The following is a 19,754-nucleotide window of genomic DNA, read 5'->3' as shown; positions in this document are numbered from 1 at the left end:
AGTTCTGCTATTGGAATGCACCTTCCTTCCCTTTTGTTTAGCATCAATATTTAGCTATGGATGCCCGAGGTTACAATCCTGTTCTAAGGCAAAACGGCATACAGTGGTAAAATCGTATGAAGATCCTAAGAAAGAAGTTGTCGCTTTACTTAAGTAGCTTATTGTTAATGCTGTAGTATTCTACGCAGAATGCGGAAAGGAAATCCATTCCAACAAATATGCATATATACGAGCGTTTCAGATGTTTGAGTGGAACAGATTTTGGGTTCTACCGATGCGAAAAAGCTAAAGCAGCGGAGCTTGCCGGAAAGTTAAGAATACAAGGGAAGTCTATTTAACACTGAGTAAGTGCTAAGTCTATTTAACGCTGAGTAAGAGTAAGTCTTGCTAGTTTGGCGTGATATCGCCACGATTTTGGAGATTAATTTTGTTGCCAAACTTGCGAGAAATCGCCGAACGTCGCCAAACTTTGCGACGTTTTGGTCCGGTCCTTGTATCCCCGTAAAAAATATTGTAATTGAATCAATACAATTGATTTCATGTATAACTGTAACTATTGCGCATCTTGCAATAAAGGCAAGATAACAAATCTTAGAAGTAACACAATAAAGAACGTCTACACAACGTTACTTCGGTAACTCCTAAAATAAAGAGATAGTGTGACACATAACAAAACGCAGTTTAATAACACAGAAAGCCTACATTAAACATTCGCAATTTCTTCTGACTACATCTAGTTACAAGTCAATTACAGTTCGCTGCTATGATCTAAAACTATTACACTCAACAGTTCATCACGTGACGTCGGTCTTTTACTCGTGCCGTTTGGTGAGTTAAATAATTCCATTCGCAACAGTAACTGTATTTGGCCATCATATGCCTTCCAGTCATTTCCAGAAGCAGAAATTTCTAGAAATATCTCGCCGGCCGGATGAAAACTATATAAAACCGGAGACAGGATCGGTTCTCAGTAGTTGCTTTTGTTAGCTGTTTATTTAGCATGAGTTCGCAGTACTGAGATATATTCGCTCTTTAGATGCGCTTTTGCATTGCATTGTGTTTAACATTCTTAGTAGTTTGAAGCGTAACTACTGATTGTACTCTGTGAATACATGTACGAGTACATGAACTACCAGAACTATGAAGTGTTTCTTTTGATAAAATAAATTTCATTAACCTATCATCTGACCTGTCTGCATTTAATCTCTTACGAACCCGTACGCACGCAATAATATAAGATCTTTTTGTCACATTCTCTGCATTTAAACTATACAGTCGTTATATCTGAATATGCATAACATTTATTAAATTTTAATTTTCCAACTTTCATATTCAAAAATAGTATCACTACATATACTTAAAGATTTGAAATGCTTCTTCATTCGAAAAGCATTTATTAAATTATTTCTCTCAGTAAGCGGATTTCACGTGCTGGCAAAATACAAAGTATAGGAAACTAAGAAGAAATTTATGCTGCAAGCCTTGCGAGAAAGCAATTCAGTGAAATAAATGCACAACTATAGCTTGAATAATTGTCTTTTCATCATAAAAAAGTACGTATGGGTTTTCACGTGGCGTTAATTTACGATTGATTAAATAATTCCCAGCAAGTTGTATTAAATGAACTATTGAAAATGCTAAAGCCAATAATACCAATGTATTATTTGGCTTTAGCATTTTTAATAGTTCATTTTTCATGTAGGATTTTATGTTCTGGAGATTAAATCCTAATACAAGCTAATCATGAGAGATCAGTTTAAAATAATTTTAGGACATAAACTGAAGACTGCAATATCGGACTGCGATATTTTTAATAAATTATATTTTAAAAATTCCCTTGTTAAAATTTAGTTTTTTTGGAAATTTAAATGTAGTAAAAATATTTATGGTCAAAAGATGAAAGTTTATGCTTTACAGGGTGTATCTGAACAAGAGAGCAAACCTTTAGGGGCGTGATAGAGGGAAGCTATACGAGCAATATTCGTTATAGAATGTATGGTCGTAACACGGATCTGGGAGATTTAAGTTAAATTTACTGGTTAAAATTTCGTCACATGGCTGTTGAGAATGATCAAATCCCATTTAATTTCCAGTGTGTGCTGAATAAACGAGATTATAGATATGTGACAGGTGACGGAGACGGGGAACCTGATAAACAGAACCTGAACAAAGGTAAGCAGGTTATGTCCCATGCTCTCCACTATCTTAAACCGGCAGCTCCGGAGTCCCAGGACAATATAACAATAATAATAATTCTTAAATGCATGAAATATGATCCATCAATAAAATACATTAATAAATTGGATAAAGTTACATGTTTGTTGGTCTGTAATTTTGTGTTAGATGTGCTTACTTATTTTTGATTTAGTGTTTTTGTTTGTTGTTTGGGGGGTGGCTGGGTTACTGGCTGCCCTCGTTTGTGGAGATACGGGGCCCCTTCTTTTCAGCTATGGGGACACTCGTGTCCAGGTGGGCTGAAGGGAGCCTACAGTTCTTACAATTCTTACTATAAAGTTACATGAATACATTGGTTAAGTACTTGACAGCTTGATTACGATAAGACATTCATTAGACCTGTTTACATTCATAATTTGGGGCTTGCGTTATTTGAGTACATACATGCGTTGTTATAATAGAAACATAATTTTGTTATGAATACCGTTATACATTTATATACTAGTTATATATTTGAATACTTGATTGCAATAAAAACATAATAGATACATAATTATGTTATGAATACCGTTTAAACATTTAAATACTAGTTATATTCGTGCCAGTATGGATCTAGCCGCCAGGATCGCCGTTGTTGCCGGCGATATTCAGGAAATGCTTGGTGTCTTCGCAAATGTGCGTCAGTCCCTGTCCCGCAAGTTTGAAGTCTGCATTACAGCTGGCGGAAGGTCTATGAGCATGTTCTATTTCTATGAGCATGTTCAATTAACAAAATGTTTTCTGAAGTATCGCCTCTCATTCTTGTGTTAATTCCTTAAATGTGACAGTGAAAAAGGCAAACTGACTAAGCTCAATTCATATCTACGATTTGTTCTGCCCAGTGTTTTGTATAAGACAGGGCGGGGACTGCGGGGTTTGCGCCCGCGAGATCTAGATTCCCTGGACCATAGATATCCAAACTCGGCATGGGTCTGCAAGTTGGACCTGAGTCTGGGATCTATGTTTGTCTGCTGCGTCTGTATATAATATTTTGCAATGAATAAAGTTTATCGTCCTGCACTTTTTTAAATCTTGAAAAATGCAGTCCTTCCGTTTTGCCTCCAGCTTAGCATAAATCGCTAAATCGCTTAGTTAAATCGGTTTTTATGAAGTGGATGTACCTCTTTGGACTAAAACACGCATCAAATTGGGTTCTTGATCCTTTGCTTTCAGCTACTAGTGAAAAGTTTTCGTTTTCGGCATTTCATTTATAGTGTCTTTTTTTTTTTTTTTTTTTTCTTTTAACGCTTTCCGGCACGCCACCTTTTAAAGTTAAAGTTTTGATTAAAAAAAAAAAAAAGTTAGGCAGTCTAATTAGGCCTAGAGGAGTACACAAGTAAAATATTGTGAAGATAGCACGTATCATTTAATTCTGTGGGTGTGCCCTAAGTGGGCACACTGATTGAATAGAGCTTCGAAAACAGTGCTAGAGTGCTGAAACAAGCATTATTGTCAATGAACTGACCTATGAGATGCGGAAAAACAAAGAATACAGACTCTCAGTTGTCCTAGATGATCAGTGAGCCCAGTCTGGGCACACCTAGGGTTCGCAGTTTGATTTTAGGCAAGATTTCAAGGTAAAAATTTAAAACTAATATAGAATAAGGAGATTAGCATACAGCCAAAAAATAATATAGAACTTTCTTTTCAAACAATTCCTTTTATACCCTAAAAAAATATGGAAGATTTCTTAGAAAAATGAGTTTCTTAAGAAACTAAACATGGCTAAAATATATGGACTCGTTTGTGTTGAGCTACCATCTAATATAAATAAAGAAGGTTCAGAGTAACCTATAGTAACCTGTAAATCCTTTCTCATTCAGTTTTTCTGCGTATAGAAGGAAATTTTTAGGTGTGTCCAGACTGGACACACTATGCCGCAAAGGGTTAAAGTAACATTTACATTTGGAAGAAATTGAAAATGGTCCTGTATATGAGCTAATATATTTAATTAAAAATATTTCGTTTCTAAACAGCGTGTAAGGTGTATTTTAATGTTTTCAATTCTTGTTTTTCCTTTACAACTCCCTACCAGAATGATTTTTTGGAAGCGCATCGAATGTAAATGAGGTAGAAGAAGTATTTAAGAAAGATTCGGCTTACTTCAGTAGGAGAGCTTAGGAGTCCGTAGTGGCACGTGTTTGCCGTCTGTTACTTAGTTACAGAAGTCGGTTATTCGATTTGTTCAAATAGAAAATTATTTATTCGTTTTGTTTACTAAAGAAAATAAAAAGACATGACTAAGAATTCTGCTTTCTGATATGCTCAAATGAAAATTAATTTCACTGTTTTCACTGTAGCCAGTTTTTGTTTAAGGAAGCAAAATTTAAATTTATTGCTTAATTTTGCCGCAAAGAATGTGTTTTGTGTTTTCATTTTATAACTACAAAAGTATTTTACAGTTTTAAACAAAACGTAAATTACTCTTATTTCAAATAGCACTTATTTTTCCCACAGAAAATAGTTTATTACTTTTTCTGAAAATCAACATAAAATGTGATTTTTGTTAATCCGGATAGGTCTACAGTACATGTATATTTTAATTAACTGAATTATTTTCAAATTCTTCCAACTGTTAACCTTCATTTTCTTGTCAATTTTCTAATTAATTTCAGAAATAATTGTTATATAATTCAGTTCATTCTCTATATTTAGTACGGATTTTATACTTACGAGTTCCTTTTACCCAAATAGCAATAACACTTACAAACAGAAATAAATGTACTGTTCTACTTCTTAGTGGTATTTCTCTTTGGCTAAGCACACTAGGAAAAGGAACTAAATGTACTGTACTAAACAAATTAAAGGGAATGCAGTGGAATTTTTCAACCGTAAAGCATTTCTTGCTCGGGATTCCTCGTGTATTTCCCGAGGAGTTGTACTGTTTTCCAAAAAATCCAGTTAAGGCTTGTGTATATTAAGAAAATTGGTTGGAAAATAGGATTATATATTTATACAGCCCGAATATAAGTAATAAAATAAGATCTCAAAACTGGTTATATTTATAAGTTTATTATTATTTATAAGTTATTATTTATAAGTTTTGTACCTAAACTTGTGTATATTATACTTGTATTACCTTACTCAACAAAAATACTTCTGTAGAAGATATTAGATATGAAACATGTAATGGAAATATAATTTACTTCCTTGTATCAAATTTCAACGAAAATATCTATTCTGATCGTTCTCTAATTCATTTGAACGTTTTTTGGAGTGTCACCTGTACGTACAGGCAGAAAAAAGGATTTAGTTTTCCAAAACGGATTATAAAATAGTTCTAAAATGGATTCGGAATATAATTTGTTTTTTGCGACGTCTGTACATTTGTACGTATGCATATATCTCGTATCACTTAAAACTGATCAGCCGTATAGCGTTGAAATTTTGTATATGAGACTAGTATAACATATAGTTGTGCACCGCCATTTTTCGTTGCAGTCGGCCGCATCAAAAAATTCGAAATACTGATGTATGATCTGAGACGAAGAATCTCAGAAATACTGATGGCGTAGATACTGAGCAGAACACTAGCGAGCGATTATGAAGGCAGGAATTTAAAATAAGCATGTCACAGACTTTCATAGATATGTAGCAAATATAGTAGGTATGACACAAGTACAATCCTCATTTTCTGTAATGAACAGGCTTTGTAATATTGATGGTGTACAGCGTAGACGGTTGAATCTGTAAGAGCAAGAATTTTGATGGCATAGAATGCTGAAATGCCGATCCACAGGGATTTTTCACAATGTCAATCCACTTGGCAGTCGAGGAACATTGAATTCCATTTTTATTTAAGCTCCCATATGTGGCCGCAATTCACTTGGCACTCTAATCTTGCGTCAGAGCATTTGCATTTTATATTATTGCGATAGGAAAAGAGCACATCGAAATGAAATGGCATTCAATCAGTAAAAGAGATATAAGCGAAGTGCGCAATTCTCCAATATGGCAGGTTACGAAAGAGGAAGGTTTTCGTGTTTTCGTTTAGGTTAGGAAGTTTTCAGTTCTCAGAGTTTGGATTTCTAAATACTAAGTACGTAATCAGTATTACGCAAGCTTTGTGGCATAGATTAATCTAGAAATGGCGCAGCCCAGAAATGTTATTGTTATTTTTAGAATAAAGAGGAAATAACCAAACCAAAAAAAAAAAAAAGAGGAATTTAAAGGCTAAATAAATTAAAATTTAATTAAATAAATTAAATTAAAACTGATTTACATATTTTTATATTATAAATATATATGTGTGTGTGTTCGTAAGATATAACAAAATACGATAGCTGCTTTAAAAAATAACTGGCGACCTCAAAAGTAACATTCTAGATTTAGTGATCTCCCCCTAAATTTATCTGTTCTACCAAATTCGATGTTATGTAATGCTACTGGAAAAGGGCATCTAAACTAATATTAACCAATCACAGATTAGCTCTACTTATACCTCAGACTTGGTATAAGTAATCTTGGCACAATAAATTCCCTTTTTCCATTGCTGCTCTATCAACATCGCGTGGCTTTTCTTAACTAACTACGTCATTTCTTGTTAGAAAGCAATGTACATAGAAATTTATCGTATTTAATTATGATTGAGTAAGTATCTGTCCAAGTAATTATATATGTGTGAAAATAAAGACGGGTGATTTGTCGAAATTCAGCTTTGTTGCCTTCATCTGTATGCCTTAACCACAGACATGACTGACATCGAAAGCTGTTAAGAGTTCCAGCGTTCGACTGCGCATTCAGAATTATTACATATATATGTGTGTAAGATAAAAGATAAGCAAATCAGCTTTGTAACTCAATTTAGCAACAGGCTTTTAATTCCTTATTTTTAATTTTAATATTTCCTCTCTGGATAAAAAAATTGTAATAATTTTCCTGGACTGCTTCCTTTTTAGATCAGTTTATGACACATGGGTTGCGTTACGCTTATGGCGTAGGTAATTGGGAACCTGAACTCGGAATTTTGATAACTGAAACCTTTCTAACCTAAACCAAAACCTTCCTCTTGGCGAACTTCCATTTTGGATAATTGAGCACTTTATTGGCCCTCTTGCTGCCTCTCTTGTTGTAATGACTCTTTTTCTCTGTGCTCTCCTCCCATCTCAATCCCAGTCAGTATCAAAAATGTAAATGCTCTAGGAATAGGCACGATTAAAGTTTCAAGTCAATTGTGGCTATAAATGTCAGTTTAAATAAAAATGGAATTTAATCCGCCTGGACTGCCAAGGTTTCTATTCATTGCAGATTCAGCATTTTAGTATTCCAAGCATTCCTCTTCATTGATATGGTATTTATGTCCCATACAAACCATTATTACCATTAACATTGCTACGCCTTTTTTTATCACGTATTGCCACTCTCTTAGTAGGATAGTGAATTAAGTTAGTTCGTGCACCAAATCCAGTGTCTTTTTGTCCAGTGGGAACAAAAGTTAACGCTCATTTTTTTGTACCGAAAATTTTTTCCTCCTGTCTGTAGGCCGAATTGCTTGTTTTTATGTAGAAACTCTAATTTTAGTTGTAAATGCTTTTTAACTGTTTCTGTCTTTGGTGTTTAAGGTTTTTCTGTATTTTAAAATTTGTAATGAAGATTGCGTTTTTACGTATTTTTATCTTGTCGCGAAGCGAGAACTGAATTGATTGAATTAGAAATATATTTCTAATGAAACTTGAGGTAATGAAGTTTAAATGAAGTGCGTCAAAAATATCGGTAATTTAATAACTCGTACGAGGAAATCATGTAGTGTCTACATCAGATATTTATGTAATAAATTTTATGAGATTCATTTGGATTTATCAAAGTTAAAAATTTTCCTAACAGAATTAGGATCACTGAATAGTGATCTATTTACTTCAGCCATGTTCTCTGTATCTCTCATTTTATCCCAGAAATCCTTTGAATTTTATAGAGGGAGAAGGGAAATGATGTATAGAATTAAAAACATTTCTTAAGTCCTTAAAAATAGTAGTTAGTATATTCAGTTTGTAACTCTAAGGTCCATGGTTTGATTTCTGACTACACGTTTTTTTACATACCTGTTGTAGATGTTTTCTGACCATAATCTCAGACAGGAATGATCGTATTAAATTGACAGTAATGTTTGGATGGGGAGGGGAAGAAGTTGTTGTGACTCTCCAAAACCATTTCGAGGGGGCGGTTCCGTATTTTAACATGCAGGTTAGGGAAGGCTTTGGCTTTCAAAGAGTTAAGAGTAGATGGTTCCAAGCAGTGCAACTACTAATCTTATAACAACTGCAATTACGACGAATTTCACAAACGAAATTGTAAATATTAAACCACTGTTAAATCTTCAATAAAAAAATATCAATTGGACATTCATTTAAAATTCAAAAGTAACACCAACAGAAAATTTATCAAAGATTATATAAAAAATTATCAAATATTTACGCATCTAAATATTTATTTGATTACCAAATCATGAATGGAATTAACGTCATGTGAAATCAATGAAACTAAATTCTCCTTAGCGTTTTGAAAAGAAAGGCATTTATGAGATTATTAGCTCATTGAATTTCATTACTTCATTAAAAGGTAAACATAAACACAGATACAAAACGCTAAAATAGATTCATGACACGCTCGAAAGTAGATATTCCTGAAATTCCTGAAAAGCTTAAAATTATTGCATATTGCTGCCCATGGACCGAAAATGTAGATGGTTGCAGCTATATTTGCATGGCAGTTTATAAGTACAGTTAAAAAGTAAATAAAATAAGTAGATAAATAAAATGCAGTTTCTATATGCTACCTTGAACAACTACTTGAAAATTAGTCTCGTCTCTTCCAAATTCATTAGATGCAGTGCAACTGAATAAGGCTGAATCTCTTCGGTCAGCGGAGATGATCGTAACTTCTGATATTACACCATCGTCTTGATCTTTCTGAACTTCGCTGTATCTAAATATTAATTGAAAGAATTCCTTTTTACTATGCATAAGACAGGAGAAATACAAAAGCCCTTTTTATTGTTTGCAATATATGTATGTCTGTTTTATATATAATATGTCGGAATTATGCTTTGAAACTTGCGTGGTGAGATAGCACAAAAAGTAATTTTAAACTTAGTATTATCAAATATTAGTATAATAAAACTTCAGAATAATAAAAAATAATGCATCTTTATGATGAACTAAAATTATACTTAGACACAGAGTTAAAGAAATATCGTTTTATCCAAAAATCATTAAATATTTTTAAATTGTGTATTTAAATGAATGTGAAACATGTGATGAAGTAGTTATAAAAGAATTGCATAAAATAACCGATTTTAAGTGTGTGGAATATTTTAACTCTTAAGTGCATGAATTTGTATTTTTATTTTTATTTTTAAAGTCAAGAATATATTAGAGTTGATGTCAAATAAAATACGAAACATACTAAAAAATCTAAACTAAGCTTTTTTTCCAATTTTTGAAAAAATATTATTAACTTTTACCAAAACAAAATATGATAGGCAAATATGTAATAGCAATTTTATGTAATAATACATACCTTATATACTTGTTTAAACAGTTTCAAAACTTTGAGTACATCAAAATAACAAAAAACTAAAAATTCGTAACCATAAATGATGTCCCCATCCTACGCATCAGCTCCCACGATAATGGCTGTTACATCGTCAGTGGTGCCACCACACTGAAGCTTTCAAAACTATATACGTACACAGTATGCATCTAATTGGTTACACTATACAGTAAGCTAAAATTTGTTTTGATTTGATTTACATGACTAAACATGCGTATGTTGCCAAATGACAACCACATGCATTTAAGGGTTAATTACATTTTCTTTTTTCCTGGAAAGACGGCTCTTCATCTGGAAAAGGACACGAAGTACCTCATAAGAAATATTGAATGTGGCAGTCATATGTATTAAACATTTTCTAAAAGCGAGTTAAGATTTATAAACACAAAAACATTAATACCTTAGAATTTATTATTAAATTATGATTCTTTGGAAATTATTATGTTGACGCATCGCTTCTCATTCTGGCGTGTGTTCGGTTGGAAAAAAATCTGCAGACTGAATTAGCCACGCCTCCTTAACTTTTCAATAATATTTTACATCCTTTGATTCGTTATATCTGAAAGGATATCAGAGGAAAAACAAGATTATTGGTTCATGAGCCCTCGTGAAATAGAGAGGTTTTGACGGCAGACACAGTGCAAAACACTGAAATCTCTTGACGCTGGTCATGAAGTTATGCCTGTTGTATTGTCAACTGGATCGAATTACTGTGTCTGCGATGACAGACTATGTCGTCAGCTAGATCATGAAAGTTTGGAAACAGCGACTTGCGGGGATCGGACGCACGATTTTCTTATCTCTGTGTGGACCGCCGCATGGTAATGGAAATTTATAGGCAAACATGATTGCTTTAGCGTGGCAGGGAGCATCTGGAAACGATAGAAATAAAGACCTTGAAATAAACAGCAAAATAGGAAAGTTGGAATTACAAAGATGCTCATTAAAAGATAAACATTAACACACGTGCAAAACGCTAAAATCGATGCAAATTTGGAATTTGAAATAATGTACAGAATTGAATTCTTAAACACAATATGGAAAACTAAATATACAGTATTTGCTAATACTAAAGCATTTTCAAATAATTACGACTCCGAGTACGAAAAACGTTTAACTCTTTGAAATCCAGACCCTTCGCTAAGCTGTATCCTCAAAATACCCGAACCGCCCGAAATACTTTTCCAGTTTCACAGCAATTTCCTCCCCTCCCAGTCCATTAACGCAGAACATAGGTGTGAAGATTTCCACTGACATCCTTTGTACTTTCTAACAAAGATTCCATTAGCCTTTGACCCCGTTCTTTATAAAACTATTCTGAAGGTCAGATCAACAAGCCTTTCCGGCTTTGTCTATGATCACGACTGAGATTTTATTTCCGTTATTTTTATAGGAAGGAATAAATTGTTTAAAAATAAATATAATCCTTAAATTTTTAAACTACTCTTTTATTGCTGTTTAAAGCTTAAAAACACACTGTACCACAAAAGAATCAACAACGAAATGTCACGACCAAACAAAAGATTAAAAAAAAACCTCTTAGGACAAGCTGTCTGCAGTAAACTGATGCAATGCTTTTGGGAAAAGTGCACCTGCTTACTGCATACCTTAGGGAGGGGGGAAAAAAGAAGATTACAATCTCGGCCGTTTTCGGGCGGTTCTGGTTGTTTCAATATAGGGCCGTGTCGGGCGGATTGGATGTGAAGGAGTTAAACTTCATAATTAAATGATAAAGAGGAATTAGAACAGCGTACTGAACAGAAAAAAGAAAATACGCGGCTGTTTAACTTGAAGAAAATAAAACTACAAGGCAGCATTATTCCTAATAAAGCGGAGTCTGCAACCTTATCTTCTGTGGACGCACACAGCCCTAAGTTAAAGCTGAAAAAGTGCAGCCGATATGAATTTATTTTCTATTATTTGTTTCAAAGGCAATTAACCTCTTTGAAGGTACCGATTTCAAAATGGCTAGTTTATATTTTTGGTCTTCTGTTACAAAATTAATTGCAAGCCTTGTTACAAAACTAATTGCAAAGGAATCTTTTGATGGCGCTCAGAATTATGAGAAAAATTAAGAAATTCTTTTGAAGAGCTTTAAATTTCCGTGCTGAGAAATTTCAGCAACTGTTTACCCAACACCAAAACAATCCAGAAATAAACTGGCGAGACTTTTGTTTTGACTTAACAAATCCATTTCGATGGGGGAGGGCATAAAGAATCAAAGGTCACAATGTTTGAACAGTGAAAAAAAATTGATACAAGTAGATTAAAATTAAAAGAAACCCTCTAGATGATAACGAACAATTTTTGGATCGTTTAAATTCTATTCCGGATATGAACGTGAACACATGATATTATCAATTGCTCTTCAAGAGCTAAAGCACATGTTTGTAATGCATATGAGAATTCAAGAACTTCATATAATTCACTATGAGTAAATCTTAAAGTACCAATTTTTGGCGGTGAGAAAATGAAGAGTTGTGAAGCAAGTTTGTGAAAAATGTCACATCCTACTCATTTTGAAAGGGATGTAATTATTTGCTATACTTAGTTGTGCAAGAATATAAGCATTAAAAATTGAAGGAATAAAGCAGAATAAAAAATATGAAAAATAAAATGTTGCATGCATCTTGTATATCACTGTTAGTTTGTTACTTGCAGACCCAACACATATAAAAGAATTAAGTGTATACAAATAAAGTTTTTATTTTCTCCTGCCTCAAGATATTGAAATAATTGTTAGTAAATTTTTATTCATCTTTTGCTTTCACTTGCATCTTCTGTTGAATATTCATGATTCTTCTCCTTCCCCCCTCCCCCCCAAAAAAATACTCACCTTGATTCGGATCTCATGTTAAATATTTGCCGATCTTTCGTCCATACCAAAGTTAACGGTTTTTCTCCATAAGCTATGCACTTAAGGTGAACTGTTTCTCCTTTACGCACAGTTGCTGATTGAAATTTGACTTTAAAATGGGCAGGAACTGAAAAATAAAGGAAATAATTACCCAATATTCTCACCCTTAAGTAAATGTTAAATGCCGGCAGCTTAGTTATCAATATTTAATAAGCATACTGTACATGATATATGAAAAATTATTATATATTTTTTAATGATTAAATACATCTTTCACTACTTTAAGCAGAACTGCACAGAATCTATGTACGAAGGTTGCGATTTATATTTCTGGCCTTGGCAACAGTAAATATTGCTAGGCTATCCCAATCGAATGTTTAATATTTATAACCATGCCTTCCCCAGAATATTTTGATTGTTGTTTACACTAAATTGAAAAATTCACCTCTGGCAAAAAATGGAATTGGCTCGTGAACATTTCCGTGCGATTATTTTTCATAACTTTCGACGTGGATTAGCAAGACAAGAGTGCTTCGATGAACTTAATTCTTTATACAGCGATAAAGCACTATCCTATAGCACTGTAAAAGAAACCGGTATAACGAATTAAATCATGGTCGACGTTCACTTCAGAACGAATTCAGTGTCGCTTGGTGCAAAAAAGTAAATAAATAAATAAATTGGATAAAAACGTTCGTAGTGCATCAAAGGCTATATATGACATCTACATAGGTGATCAATCATGAATCTATGCATATCAGCACGAAACAAAACAACAGTCAATAGTATGGGTTTTCCAAGGCGAGCCAAATGCAAGAAAAGTTGTTCGCAGAAGAAGCACATCGAAGCAAATGGTTGCCTGTTTCTTCGGTATTACCGATTACGTAGCGACAGTGGTGGTTACAGTCCAGAGTCACTGTCCAGGTCAACTCCGAGTGGCACATGATCAGTTTGTTTGCCAGAAGTCATCGGAGGTTCTTCATGGTAATGAGAGCTCTCACTCATCGGCTCAACAAAGGAATTTTTGACGGGCCAAAGCATCGAATTGACAGGTAACCCGCTGTGCAGCCCTGATTTGGCACCCAAAGAATTATTTTTTTATTCCTGTACATCAAAAATAAATTACGTGGTCAGCTATTTGCGACACACGAAGAAGCGGTTGAAGCATGCAAAACACGTGTTTGGGGGTTACCTCAATCGGAATGGAAAAAGTGCTTCGAAAATTGGTTCAAGCGCATGTAAAAGTGTGTTGCAGAATATTTTGCAAAACAATAAAACCAATTTCGATCATAAACATTTCTTTTTTGATTATTAGACCAGAAATATAAAAAGCAAGCCTCGCATTTTTAGTTTTTTTAATCTTAAAATACAGAAAATGAATATTCTCATAAATGCTGAAATTTAAAATTATATTATTTAAAAATGTTGTGATAGATTCCCTATAATGATCCATTTGTTATTTAATATAAAAAATTAAAACTACGAGTAGTTTATCTCGTGACTGCATTTGTGTACATAGGCTAATAGAGTAATTCATGATAGTCAATCTAGACATAGTACTATTTTAAAATCCTTTAACTTTCAGAAAGAGAGAAAATTAATCTGTAGTTAAGCTTTCACAATGCTTACCAAAACTATCTGTGACTACTATGAACAGTTAAATTTGATTTATATTTAAAGTTACACATAACAAAAATCTCGGTTTTTAAAAATTGAAATAAAATTGCATAAGGGAGCCAAATATAGAAATAACATCATTTATAGAATATTTAATCTGGAAAGTTTTAATAAATAATATTATATAATAATGGTATATATAATTACAATACATAATGCGTATTTATTGTCATCGTATATACATTGAAGTATGATAATATATATTATGTATACCATAACTAATAATTTCATATTTTGAAATCCACACATGGTATGCAAATATACGAGAAATATATGCTACAGTATGAACTTCAGTAAACTAGCTAAGATGTTTTAAAACCTTTGTATAAATTACAAAAGAGGCTGCTGTGTGATCGCGATTAACATTATAATTCGGAAATTGTTATTGAATTATTGATGTTTCACTCGTTGGTATACAAAAACTTGGAAAATACGTTGCTTATTGTGATCAACAAGTCGTTTAATGTGATGAAAATGTTAGTTTCTTAAACTGAAGTAATTCCGCCAAATAAGATGGAAAAATAGTACAGAAATTGCCAGACGGCAATGAAACGTTGTTATGTAAGATTATAAGCTTGATTATAAGTCAACCATGCACAAAAGAACCCGCTTTCCAAGTTTTAGGAAGATCGATTGGACTGACGAAGTTTACTTCTTTTTCCTCCCTCCCCCATGGCGGCCCTTCAGCCGACTTGGGGTTGGCTAGTACTAAGGCCAGAAATTGGTGGTTACTTTATTATGGAGGCACCTAACAGATGAGCCACCTTATATAGACAGATTCCTGAGAAAGGCTAACGAGCGGTTCTTCTCCAAATTCATGAACTACGAAACTCTGAACGATTTTTGTATGTTTCGTTATGAGTTACTTAACGAAGACCGCTACCTTCGACCCTTTAAAGCTCATATGCTAAACCTGAACTTTCTCACTTGATATGGAAACTGTGGTTACTAACCGACTTTTCTGAAACTTCACAAAATTTTTAAATAGTGTAAATATTGTACATAGCTTAACTTTCTTTTAGTTTGAACTTTCTTGTAGTTTGCTTTAGCAATTCAAGAAGTATGCAAGATCCTATCAGATGACTTCTCCTCATCACATAACAGTGCACACCTACCTGCAGGCTTCGCGGACCAATCAAATGAAATTCAACAGAATTGCTGCTTCTTACGTGACAATGGTCACGCCCTCTTGTCTACCTTCGCCTCTACGCCCAGCCAGGGCTCATTAGTTCGGAGCTTCCATCGTCATGTGTCGCATCGAAATTACATCAGAGAGCCGTAACACGTCGTGTTTTCTTGCACGATAATCGTGGCATAAGTGGAACAAGGAACAAGGGTGGGCCAGCTTTGCCTCCTATGAAGAGACGGACAGTTACACAGTTACAACCATGCTTTCTCAGGAATTCGAACCCGAGCCCTCTGGTATCGCAGTCGGCTTCCCTAACCACTATACCATCTGGGCAGCTGTTTAATTCTAGACGGCCTCGTTTATTCGAGGAAAAAATCCTCTTTGACATGGCTTGACTTTTAGACCTTTATGAAGGTTCCACTTTAGGAAGTGCTCATCTTTTTAATGTTGTTGGTTATCTTCATCATAAAGACTAATAAAAGATGTCATAAGAGGAAAACTTAAGAGATAAAGTCGTCTTGTCAGACTTCTTTGACCAGCTTTCAAGAATAGATCAACCAAATGCTGTTCTTTAATCAAAGCAAAATCGGAATGTAAACATAAAAGGATGCTTAAAGGAAAGATCACAAATTTCCCTGCTTGCTTTTAAGACCTCCAGAAATGTTGACAGTTGTATACAGATAGCCAAGGGGGACTACTTTGATAGCGGCTCGGATCATTACTTGGTTAATGCAATGATCTATTTTTTTGCGACCTTTGCTCTGGAATTCTTCTGACAAAGGATGTATATTGAAATTGCATATTTTCCACAATCACAAATCACCCTGTGACCAAAGGATTATTAGATTGATGATAGAATACTACTGCCGTGAAATGAGCGTTCATAATTCCTTATGGAAGATATGGATATAACTGCAAAATTTGCAAAAACAACTAGCCTAATTGGTACACCGCATTTACGGTGCATGTCTTAGAATCGCGTCTCAAAGAAAAATAACTATTTTATGCATAACAACTTTTTAATAAATGATGAAATAGTGAAAGGTGAAGCAGGTCAGGAATTTAATAAAAAAATAGAATTTTGATAAAAATGATCAAATTGAAATTTAAGCAATAATGATGAAAAATATCTGTCAATAGCTTTCTAAAACAAATCAATACAAGTGTTAAAATTCCTGAAAAAGATAATGATGAAATCAGTGTGTATTCTATAAATGTTGACATGCCGACCGAATATCGAGTGCAACATGGGTTACATATTTCCAGAAGTGTAAAAAACACACCATGAATGAACTCAAGTGTAACAGCTGCAGACGTTTCGTAATTAGATTACTGTGTACATGTTTATACTCTTCTAGTTATATTTATATTAAATTAGTTAAGTTCCACTGACATTTTGAAGAACATATATTTCTCATAGTTTAGTGTTATCAAAGTAATTCTGAATAAGCGTTATCACATTAAACCATACCTACTGAATTTCGAATGGATTTGTATTCAGATGATTACAAAATAATTGCACATTTATAAAAAATTCATAAAAAAAGTTTAAAAAAAATAAAAAAATCTGAAAGCTTTCAGATTTTACATTATGCCCAAATGGGCGTTCTTTTAACGTTTTGTCTGCTACGTTTGTTTATTAAATATCATGGTCTTCGCACTTAAACCATACAATTCAATTCAACAGTAATATCGCATGAGCATATCTTTAGAATTTCCGATACACACTCTCGCGAGCTAGGGATAGGAATTTTTTTCTTTTTTTCGTGCAGTATTGCCCTTTGCTCGCTTTGAAATCGTTGAGTTTATTAATAAAAATTTGTTAAAGTGTTTATATATACATTTATGCAGATACTTCATTATTTAATTACTTTACATATAACACAGGGCTATAATGTTTGGTGGCAACAATTTTAAAAGTGAATCGACATGAACGAACGCAAAATGCCAAAACAAAATTAATAACCCCTTCTGGGCTAACGCTCATTGGGCTAATTAGCATAAAATTTTGAGAAACGCAAAGCCAAAAGTTAGATATTGTTGGTTATTTAAGTTGTTAGATCTTGCTTTTATAACTGTTTTCTGATTTCTGTCTTAATAAACGCTGCATACATGTATTGATTGCTGTTTAATAATACATGACTATCAGTTATGGATTTTGCAATGTTTACATTTCTGCATGAATATTTATTACTTCATAACCTAGGTTTAGTTTATCACCATTTTTTAAATTCTTTGGATCACTTTGATTTGCACAGTAATAAAATAATAAATATATGCAAATGGCTCTGTTACACTTCAAGAAATAAAAAATCTATAAGAATAATACTCAAGAAAATAAAGAAATGCAAAAGTTGAGGAGATTATACATCTTGTAAAATCTGTTGTAAGATTTTACATTTTCTAGTGTCATTATTTTTTGCTCATAACACTTCATCCCTGATAGAGACTAGAACATCTCATTATAGCAAACAATTTCCATTTCCTTCAAGATTTTAGCTCTAAATATTTAAAAACCTGCACTCCGCATTGAAGACAGCGACGGAGGAAAGCCAGACAATGAAATTTCCACGCCTGGAAGATATAAACTCCATAAACCGAGCAATATCCCGGAAAGCCCCAATCCAGTGAGATCTTAAATATCCCCGCAGTATTACATTGTGTGCCGTGAGCTCTAATATTACCAAAAAGTCCGTTAAATGTCTCGGCAGTAACTATTGTGAACGGGCGAAACGGTTTGGAAAGCACAGGAAATTCAAGTTCGGATTTTCGGAAGGAATGTAAGAGAGAAAAGCCTTTAAAGCTTCTTGTCCTCTTAAATTGCAAAGAGGAGGCATTTCGCTGTCTTAAGAGGATCGCTAGCGGCGTCATATACTGCTTCGTTGACAGGTTGGGTAGATCTCATGGGGCTATATATTAGTTGAAAGAAACACTCTCTTAAGAAGAAATTAAGGAAGCTGTGGTAGTCAATCCAAGTGTTCTCCTGCAGCTTGTTCACTTTTAAAACTCTGCATCTGAGGGTTTTGAGTAGCAAAACTCTTTTAGAAATTTTAATATTATATGAAACTGCAATTATTAAATGAAATCATTGTTAAATATCTCAAGCTTTGTATTACACTTTTATCAGTGTTTTTGGATTTGAATAGCATGATATTTAAAATTTGTGATATGGCCCTATCTTCAAAATAAAGTAATTTCACAGTCATATCTCTACCACAGAATAATAGTTTGAATGTTCAAAAGCAATATATTCAAAATACCCATCTTTATTACTGCATATATCCTTTATTTATAGATAATTATGCTTTCAATTTTTTGAAAACTATGAAAGAATTTCGTTGTGAAATACCTGATGGTCTCATATCGTAACAATTACTACTTACTAGTTTGCTTTTAGTGCTCGTTTTTAGTGTTACATTTACCCATAGTACGTAATCCCTCGCATAACTTTTGAGAGAAACACGCGAGTATACTATAGGGTATTTTCTCCCTCCTTTCCGCATGCCTTCGTGGTGTAATGGCTAGCACACTCGGCGCGTATTTGAGAGGTCCAAGTCCCAGCGAAGGCCCTGCACATTTTCATGTTTCATGCTTAAAAATACCTAATGTGTCTACAGTGGCGCCCGAACTAAAAGGGGGTGGATGATGATCCTTCATCACCAGGATTTGACAATTGGGTATCCTAATCCCCAGTCGCTCTTTAAAAGGGGGAGTATACAGGTATTAAGTGCCAGCATCGGGCGCAGCCCCACCCACCTAACCAAACAAGTTGGTATCATGTTCATAACAGGCCACGCCCAATTCAATAAAGGGAAATAGGTAAAATGTCAAATAATTATGCGTGAGTAATAATTAAAACGTAAAAGTGAAGGAAAAGGACAAATACAAATATTTTGACAAAAGCAAACAGCAAAGACAAAAAAACGTGAACAGCAACACAAACAATGGTTACGTAAAAAAAATAGTAAAAATAAATAGAACAAACAGTGATGGCAATAAAAAGCAAAAATCATCCACAAATTCCCACTGCCCTGCGCTCACCGTTAATAATTTTCATATTTTCTCCCTCCTTTCTGCATGCCTTGATGGTGTAATGGTTAGCACACTCGGCGTGTATTCGAGAGGTCCGGTTTCGAGTCCCGGCGAGGGCATTGCTCATTTTGCATGTCTCCAGCTTCGAAATGACCTAATGTTTCTACAACACACACTGGAAAACTATAAAATATAACCTTAGAAATAATGATAACAGAATTAAATGACTATATTATTTAATTTTTATTAGGACTTAAAATGAATGTGAGAAGTATTAATGTGAAATTTCTCTAATTG

General features: G+C 33.8%; 1 protein-coding gene across 7 annotated transcripts in view; it reads right to left on the bottom strand.

The window, feature by feature from the left end:
- LOC118184793 (cell adhesion molecule Dscam1-like) overlaps nucleotides 1–19,754 on the bottom strand; it is a 1,226,874-nt gene that overhangs the window by 470,348 nt on the left and 736,772 nt on the right. For all 7 annotated transcript variants that reach the window (XM_085823248.1, XM_085823249.1, XM_085823251.1 and 4 more), the window contains 2 exons: nucleotides 12,599–12,746; nucleotides 8,987–9,135 (listed from right to left, as the gene is read on the bottom strand). In XM_085823248.1, the coding sequence (XP_085679374.1) occupies nucleotides 8,987–9,135; nucleotides 12,599–12,746 (297 nt within the window). The remainder of the gene's footprint in view (nucleotides 1–8,986; nucleotides 9,136–12,598; nucleotides 12,747–19,754) is intronic.

Source organism: Stegodyphus dumicola, chromosome 9 (assembly GCF_044657685.1).
Source record: "Stegodyphus dumicola isolate Sdum_Otavi_A_Nest chromosome 9, ASM4465768v1".
Classification (NCBI taxonomy): Eukaryota; Metazoa; Arthropoda; class Arachnida; order Araneae; family Eresidae; genus Stegodyphus; species Stegodyphus dumicola.
This window is presented reverse-complemented; position numbering and strand designations above follow the sequence as displayed.